General features: G+C 41.6%; 1 protein-coding gene across 2 annotated transcripts in view; it reads left to right on the forward strand.

Moving 5' to 3' along the window:
* ntrk3a (neurotrophic tyrosine kinase, receptor, type 3a) overlaps nt 1–10,000 on the forward strand; it is a 181,129-nt gene that overhangs the window by 71,927 nt on the left and 99,202 nt on the right. For both annotated transcript variants that reach the window (XM_042111045.1, XM_042111047.1), the window contains exon 4: nt 9,616–9,684. In XM_042111045.1, coding sequence (XP_041966979.1) covers nt 9,616–9,684 — 69 coding nt within the window. The remainder of the gene's footprint in view (nt 1–9,615; nt 9,685–10,000) is intronic.

The following is a 10,000-nucleotide window of genomic DNA, read 5'->3' on the forward strand; positions in this document are numbered from 1 at the left end:
CATTGCCAATTGATACCACACACAAGGGATTTGTCTCTCACCATATGTATATATATGCACAATATTAGATTAGATTAGATTCAACCTTATTGTTATTGTGCAAAGTACAAGTACAGAGACAACAAAATGCAGTTTGTGTCTAACCAGAACTGCAAAAAAGCAGAAAAAGTCAAATGTGATGTACAAAGTAGGTGGTGCATAGACATGACAAAAGATATAGTGCAGAGTAGACAGTAGTATACAGTTGTTTTCAGAAGGTGGTTTAGAATAGTATAAATTAAATATAAGTATGTGCAGTGTATTCACAGTTACCTTATAAGAGCAGAATAAATATGGCTATGTAATATGAACAATGTATGAACAAAATGTACAGATATGTGCAATGTAGTGGCAGTACCATTATAGTAGTAGTAAAAACAATATAAATATGCAGTGTATTAACAGAATATATTACAGAACTGAATAAATATGGATATTTAGAATTAACCATATAAACAGATATGTACAGTATGTACAGCTATGTGCAGTGTGGTAACAGTACCATTCCAGAGCCAGAGATATTGTGATGAAAACACCTAATTTTTTGCTTTTTAATTTTTAACTAGGTGGCGCTATACATGAAATAAGTGGTAATGGGATGGGTTGACTTGGCCCCTTAAGAGCAACATACAAAAAAAAGGTGGTCCTCCTAGGCCCTACGGTTCTCGAGATATTCACAGAAAACTGTGTCCGGCCACCTACAGGCCAGTTGGTGTACAGTAACATAAATTAATTTATTGTATGGCCGCCCATGAACGGAATTCCACGAAACTTGGCGTGTCTTCAGAGGGTGTCATAATGATCCTACATTTTGTGCAGTTTTGACCATGTTAGGTCACAGATACCTGCGATTACAACACCTCATTTTTACTTTTTTGCTTTTAACTAGGTGGCGCTATACATTAAATGAGTGGTTATGGAATGGGTTGACATGGCCCTTTAAGATCAACATTAAAAAAAAGTGGTCTTCCTAAACACTGCGGTTCTCGAGATATTCACAGAAAACTGTGTCTGCCCTACCCTCCTTTCGGGGGGTTCAGTCCAGTGGGGGGCTACAGATCAAAACGATGGTTCCATGCTATCCATGTGGGGCTACATGCCCACCAAGTTTCGTGTACCCCGGTCTTTCAGTGTCCCGGGAATCCTTGACAGAAATTTGGCCATGCGAAAAAGAAAAAAAATAAATAAATCTAACTAAACCTATATGACCGCCGCTCATAATAATATGCACCATATAGAGAGAACACAAGACAATGCACATATTGTGTACTGATCAGACAAATAGTACATCTAGTGTAAATAAACATTGTATGAGACAAACAATGTACATAAAGTGTGGTGTGGTAGTCCCTGAGAGCATATTACCCAGAATGCACTTGGAACTCTTCCAGATCAGGACACATAATCCAGCCCTCCACACTCCAGTATGTATACATGCAGTGAAGCATTCAGGCTTGCACATTCATGAATGCATCACACAGATATAAGTGCTCACACACAGGCCAGTGTGCACTCAGGCCCCCGCACATGGGCGTGCACAATTGCACATGCATACTCACACCTGTATACCTACACAAATTAAAGCAGTGTATTTGCCACTGCCTGATGTAGCTGTTCTTGCATAGATGTGGTGTGGCTCATTTTGGTCCAGCCCAGAGAGAATCTTGGTGACCACACAGCTTCTTGCAGTGCAAATGTTGGCCAGCACCTATCTCTACAATCTTAACAAGCCCTCTTTAGCTCAAGCTTCATTGTACCTGGCTTGTTTTTCTGCGTTCTGAGTCATTTCAGTAATTGATTTTGCTTCCAAGGTCATGCAGGAAAATAGCAATTAGTTTGGAGACCAGAGTGAGTGCCGGTGGAGAGGCGTAAAAAATATAACCTTGATTGGAGTTTTGTCTGGTTCTAAACAGATGGATGAGCATTTCGTCTTTTGAAGGAAGTCACAGGAACATACGCATACACCACACACGCATACACATATTTATGTTTGTGACACACAGACACACACACACACACACACACACACACACACACACACACACACACACACACACACACACACACACACACATACTGTAGACAGACAGACAGAAGTATGTGCATGCATACACATACGCAAAGACACACACACATGCACACACACAAAGACACACTAACACACACACACCCACAACACAACACAACACAACACAACACAACACAACACAACACAACACAACAGTACATTCACCTCATATAGTTTTATGAGTTCCTCTAAGCCGGAAAAGGACTCATGAGAGGAAGACAACGAATACAATATTTTTTTCCTCGGACTGGAGAGGGTCAAGAGCTTCAGGCAAACTGGGCGCTCTTTGTCTCATCAGAAGGCAATTTTCCCAGACCTATTGGTTTCATGCTACTGCATTGCATATCTCAATATAAATCATACATTTTGCCATAGTCCTTGTGAGAACAATTTCCTCACCCACAACCACTGGTGTTCCCATGGATCCTCAAGAGGCTTCAAGGACTGTTGTGCACATCCTTTGTTGTGAGGACAAAGATGGAGGGTGAGACAGATAGAGAGACTCTGCGTGTGTGTGTGTGTGTGTGTGTGTGTGTGTGTGTTTGTGTGTGTTTGTGTGTGAGTGTGTGTGTGAGAACTACAGGTCTGGTGCATCTCTGTGGATGATACTTTAATATTCTCATTATCTGTTTAATGAGGTGATTCGAATGCTGAGGGCAATGGGTGAAACCAATGTGCAGGTTTGGGTGTGTGTGTGTGTGTGTGTGTGTGTGTGTGTGTGTGTGTGTGTGTGTCTGTGTGTGTCTCTCTCTCTCTCTCTGTGTGTGTGTGTGTGTGTGTGTGTGTGTGTGTGTGTGTCTGTGTGTGTCTCTCTCTCTCTCTCTGTGTGTGTGTGTGTGTGTGTGTGTGTGTGTGTGTGTCTGTGTGTGTCTCTCTCTCTCTGTGTGTGTGTGTGTGTGTCTGTGTGTGTCTCTCTCTCTCTCTGTGTGTGTGTGTGTGTGTGTGTGTGTGTGTGTGTGTGTGTGTGTGTGTGTTGGCTTTTGTGTATATCGGTGATGCATGGGCTGATCCAAAATAAGTTGATGCCCTCAATGACCCGCGGTCACCCATGAAGTCAAACAAAAATATTTTTTAATGATATTCTGATCATTTGCGGGCGAGTCCGTAAAAATGTAATTTCATGAAACATATTAGTTGAATATTACCTAAAGGATTCAGTCAAAGTAATAGGCTCTAACTTCTTTCTAAAACATCATTGGCTGACTGGCCAATTGGCTGGCTTTTAATTGATGTCAGCAATACTGTATGCTAAACTGCCTACAGTCTATACAGTCTAACTTTTATTGGAGTAAAGAGAATTGTGTTTGTGTTGCATTTGTTTAACTAAACAATGTGAATGCTTCAGGTAGACTAAGCTGTCTGAAAGGGCAATTCTATCTCATTTAAACACACAGCTACACTATACAAATTAATATGCAAAAAAGTGGGTGAGGTTGCAGTCCGGGGATCATTTTCTCTATAATTATAATCACGGTTTGAGTCAGTTCAGTTTGAGTCAATCAAGTTGAGGTTGCCTGTGAATGGACCCACACATCACTGGTGCATATTGATCCGTCAGAAACACACACACACACACACACACACACATACACACACACACACACACACACACACACACACACATATATTCATCTGTCAGAGCAAGTGATTTACTCATTATTCATTTTTATTCATCATTATTTATTGCTGTCAGTTAGTGTGTGTGTATGTTCAGTTAATGTGTGTGAATATGCATACTTTGGTTTGTGCACTTGTTGTTTTAGAGTAGTTGTTGTGTGTTGGTTGAGTGTCAGAACGATGTTCCTTACTTCCCTCCTAAGCACACACACATGCTCACACACATGCTCACATACACACACACACAAACATGCACACACACACACACACACACACACACACACACACACACACAAACACACATGCTCACACACACACACACACACACACACACACACACACACACACACACACACACACACACACACACACACACACCATGTGTCACAGGAAATGACTATGAGGGAGGTGTCAAGATTCTCAGCCAGCCTCAAGTTACCATGGAAACAAGCCTTAGCAGCCAAGCAAGCAGCCAGGAGGTGTTTCTCTACTGCAGAAGTCTAAAGCACAGCACACACAACCTACACACACACACACACACACACACACACACACACACACACACACACACACACCCAGGAGACTGGCCAAGAGTGTTGTAACTGCAGAACATTTACATTTGCCTTGAACTGTGATGCCTTGCTTCCAAAGGAGTACACACAGCTAGAACACCAAGTTGGAACACGTCCAGGTGGCAAGAGAAATCAGAAATGCAGTGTTTGTTTGGGAGTCTTTGGTGAAAATTAAAGGTTCAGTCTGTGATTTTGATGTTTGAGCTCAATTCCTCCCTTCCATGCTTCTGAATCATTATGTTGATTGGCTAGAATAGAATAAAATAGAATGGGCCCATTTGGAATAGAGACATCTGTTTGAACGTGACTACAATGGTTAAAGAAAGGATACATAAAAAGATAATAGTCTGTGACAGAGTCGGGGTCACTATTTGTCCATTTGTTTACAGAGCCAGAAGTGTGCAGAGGTGCACATGGTGAATCGTTAGAAGACTACGATGAGCAATATGTTGAGCCTGACAAAACGAGTACCGATATAATAATACAAATAGAAGATTGCTCAGGTCATTATCACCTGATTTGCCAGGATATTCCAATGCTTTCTCAAACTCTCATTGGGACACAGCAACAGATGTACACAGGGACGGACTGGGACTAAAATAAGGCCCTTCTTCCAAATAGGCCCACTACTACACTCTTAAAACAAATGTGTTGTCCCTATCTGGACACAGCGATGTGCTAAAAAATAACACAAACAGTTGTAACACAAAAAGCTGTGTTATTTTCAACACATATTGTGTAACAAATTAAAAAAGGAAACAACACAAACTGTGTTGTTCCTATCTGGACACAGAAATGTGTAAAACAACGCCAGTTGTGTTATTTTCAACACATTCGTTTTAAGAGTGTATACTGTATGTGTGCATACACTCATACTTTGCCAGTCAGGGTATGACATTCAAAATAGGTTGTCACATTTTACAAAAATATCATTATTAATTGGGTGATAATTATTGATTGGGTGCTGCTGGACAATGTGGGCCCCATGACATAAAACACGTTTGGGCCTCTGAAATGCTAGGGGGGGTTTCGGGGGCATGCTCCCCTGTGAAGATAACCCCTTAAATTATGACATCTGGTGAATTTTGTGGAATCTAAAAAATGACTTATAAAAATGACAAATAATATACAGTGCATACGGAAAGTATTCACAGCACTTCACTTTTTCCACATTTTGTTATGTTTCAGACTCATCTTAAAATTGATTCAATTCATTTTTTTTTCTCATCAATCTACGGTACGGTACTGTATTTTTATTATTATTCTCAGTATTATATGTCTAAATATGTGTAGATACCTCACAAGGCTCTGGCTATGTGTAAATAGTTTCTGTCATGAGATTTTGTCATGTGATTTTCTCACATCATGACTTTTCTTAATCAAAAAAGTTGATCACAAAAAAAGAAGGACAAACATCAGTGCATCACTCCACCAATCAGGCCTTTATGGTAGAATGGACAGATGGGAGCCATTTTTTGCCAGGAGTTTCCCAAAAAGGGAAACGACTCAGACCATGAGAAGTAAAATCTGGTCTGATAAAACAAAGACTGAACTATTTGGCCGCAATCCCCAACGGTGTGTGTGGATGAAACCAGGCACTGAGCTGCACTGATGTTTGTCCTTCTTTTACGCTTCTCTCATCCTCTCAAAGGAACTTTGGATTTCATTCATAGTGACCATTGGGTCCTTGGTTACCTGTCTGACCGAGGTCCTTCGTCCCGGATTACTCAGTTTGGCTGAGCGGCCAGGTTTAGGAAGGCTGTTGGTTGTTCCAAACTTTTCCATTTCAGAATGATGGAGGTTACTGTGCTCTTTGGCACTTTCAATGCTGCAGAAATGTTCTTGTATCCTTCCCCAGATCTGTGTCTTCACACAACCCTGTCTCGCAGGGTTACAGACAATTCTCTTGGCTTTGTTTTCACTCTGACATACACCATCAACTGTGAGACCTTATATAAAGAGATGTGTGTCTTTCCTAATAAGTGAATTAATTTAGGCACAGGTGGGCTCCAATCAAGTTGTAGAAGCATCTCAAGGACCAGTGATAGAAGTAGGATGCACCAGAGGTCAATTACAAGCGTCATAACAAAGGGTCTGATTATGTAAATGGAATATTTCAGTCTTTTATTTTTATGAATTTACAAAACACTCCAAACACCACTTTTGTTGGAGTATTGTGTGTAGATCGATAAGAAAAAAAGAAAATGAATCCATTGTAAGATGAGTCTAAGACAACAAAATGTGGAAATAGTGAAGCGCTGTGAATACTTTCCGTATGCACTGTATATTACATGCAATGATTATAGCATATTGCAATACAGCCTAAAAAAACCTACACATGTTGTTATATTCAACTCACTTTAAGCAAGTCGGTAGTTTGGGAGTTTGATCTCATCACATAGACTCAATAGAGTAGACCTATAGCTTCTGAGAAATTATGGCAGCTTTGAATAATGTAAAGGTCATACCTTTTAATCTCACCTCAACATGAAATTTACTAGAGGGTAGAAAACAAATATATCTTATAAACATTGGGCCCTATCGTGCACCAAGGCGCAAGGTGGCGCAAAGTGTGACGCAAGGTGGCGCAAAGTGTGGCGCAAAGTGTGACGCAAGGTGTGACGCAAGGCTCTTTCTTATGTTACGCTATGCACTCCACTTTTATTAAACCTTGCGGCCAGGGGTGGGTCTGGTGCACGATCGAAAAATCACTCTTACACCCTCTAAAAACCATTACGCCACTGACCAATAAAAATCTGGTTATACCTAATAGCGAAAGGCGCATATAAACCTCAGCTGCGTTGTCATGAGATGTCATGCGTTGTCATGAGATGTAAGCAGCAACTCCTCAGCACGATTTTTATTCAAAGACACACACACACACACACACAAATTCAGTTTATTGTGTGTGTGTGTCGTTGTGTGTAGTTTAACTGTCACACTGTTTTTGTGTGTGTGTGTGTGAGTGTGTGTGTGTGTGTGTGTGTGTGTGTGTGACCATTAGATCTCAGATCTTATTGGCAAATAATTTTATTTTTCCAAGAAAATGACCTTACTGTATCTTGTGGTTATTACCTTTCATTCCGAATGCCCTCTTTCATGTTGGTAGTCCCTACCTCAGCCACTCAGCCTCTCTGTCTTTTTGTCTAATACACACACACACGAACACACACAAATGCACACACGCATACACACACACACACACACATGCATGTACGCCCACATGCACACACAAGCACACACATGCACACACACACACACACACACACACACACACACACACACACACACACATACACACACACACATACTGTACATGTACGCCCACATGCACACAGAAACACACACACACACACACACACACATGCATGTACACCCACATGCACACACAAGCACACACTTGCACACACACACACACACACAGATGCATGTACGCTAGGGGTGTAACGGTACACAGAAGTCACGGTTCGGTTCATACCTCGGTTCGGACATCACGGTTCGGTACGAGTTTGGTACAATGGAGGGGAAAGCAAAACAAAAATGCAGAAAGCAATTTAGTTTTTATTGTGCATGTCTCAGGCTGTACCACCTAGTGTTATACAGTCTCTCCCCTGAGCTATCTGCAACAGCCTGAAGTGTGTAAGATGTAAACAGTAGGCCTACAGTAAGTACCCAGACTCTATCTGTAACTTAACAAAATAAGACACTCAGCTATAAAACTGAAAATAGGCCTACAGCATCTCTTATTTCTGAAAGTGCAAATTATATAGAATAATGATTTTTAAAAATCCACTTAAGCAAGACCTTCAACATCTGTGTTTAGTTGTATATGGAAGGGTCTACAATTTGCCTCAATATTTTTCAGTGTGTGTACAGTAATAATCTACTAACTGTGAAAATATCACAATATTTTGCCTTCTTTTAAAAAACGAAATTGCTCCTTTCATTTCATAAACAGACTAGCCTACAACTAGGAGTCACGTGACTTCACCCTTCGACGTCAACTCACCGTAGCATGATTTGTTTATTAGCCTGGTTAGCGTTGACACTTTCTTTTACTGTCTATGCACTTAACACTGCCAGCTCTTCATGTGAGAAGTTTTATACCGTGTATTCTCCGTGTAAATTCATGCACCGAACCGTGACGCCCGTACCGTTTCGGTTCAATATGAATACATGCACCATTACACCCCTAATGTACGCCCACATGCACACAGAAACACACACACACACACACACACACACACACACACACACACACACACACACACACACACACACACACACACACACACACAAGCTCAAGGAGATGAAAAAGTCCCAGCACATTCAAAAGCGATCAGGATGCCTTCTGCCATGTTCTATCTCGTTCTTCCTTGACACTTTATCAGCTCCCAGACCGATGTTAGAGCTCAGCGTATAGCCATACTGCTGACCAGGCAACTGCTCCTTCCTTCTTCCTGGAGGGAGACCACAGTATGTAGAATTGGGTATGCTATTACCCTAAACCCTCCTGGAGAGGGTAACAAGTAGTGGGCTATCAGTTGTCATGGAAATGTATGGAGGTTGAGACGAGGACCAGAGGCATCTCTAACAATAGACCCGGGAGAATATGCCAGGACTGCTCGTGGCAAAAGGAGATGATGTCTGGCTGGCTGGGTTGCATTTCCTCTATGCAAAAGAAGCAACCTGTTAATGCAGGGAGTTTTAGTTTGAAAATACAGTAGCATGATTTATAGGATTTGGAATTGGAATGCCACAATGATCCGTAAAAGATGTCATTAGTTAAATTCATGTCAGATGAAATAGGTTTTAATGTTTTGTGCCCGACATAAACCGACACACACACACTCTTGCACGCACATACACACACACACACGCACACACACATACACGCGCGCGCACACACACACACACACACACTGTCAGCTATGGTCCAGAGCAGGCTTGTCTGAGTGCAGGCGGCGCGACAGTGCTTCTCTGTCTCCTCTGAATTGAGTTTGGTGGCTTTTAAAACTGCAGGCTTCTCCGTGTCTATTTAATTTCTGGTTCAGAAAATGGCCGCGTTTCCTGCTTATCGGATTGCCGGCGCTGCTAGTTGCCCCGCAGTCACACTTATTCCCTCCGCTTAGCTTCCTGGCCCCAGAGCTGTTCCCTCTTATTGGCCTGCCCTGTTAGCTTTATCACCAGTCACAAACAGTTTTCACATCAGAAAAAAAACAAACAAACAAAACAGAAAATCTTTCAGATGTTACCTCAGTTTACCTCAGTTTTCTCCTTCATTCACTCTCTCCATTTTTCCTTTCCCTTTTCCCACAGAAACCTGTCCAGGAACCCGATAAAAAGATTGCGCTGGTCCATGTTCAAGAACCTGCAACTCACTGAACTGTAAGTGCAACATTGATTTCATCTGTTATGTCTTATAACAATATACCATAGACAATTTCACTATATTGTAGAGTAGGGTTTCTCAACGGGGGCGGTACCGCCCCCTGGGGGGCGTTCATACAACCTAGGGGGGCGCTGGGAACGTGTCCATGGTTTTCACATATTTTTGGTGCAAAAATAGGCTACCTGAAATAAATAGGCTATTTTCATTCATGGGTTTCTAACCCCTCTACCATCCCAAATCTGCTTAATAATAAAATAGGCTCATGGGGACATTTTCTTATCAGACGATCAAAGTAAGGTCAGGGGGACGTTT

Source organism: Alosa sapidissima, chromosome 11 (genome assembly GCF_018492685.1).
Source record: "Alosa sapidissima isolate fAloSap1 chromosome 11, fAloSap1.pri, whole genome shotgun sequence".
NCBI classification, from domain to species: domain Eukaryota; kingdom Metazoa; phylum Chordata; class Actinopteri; order Clupeiformes; family Clupeidae; genus Alosa; species Alosa sapidissima.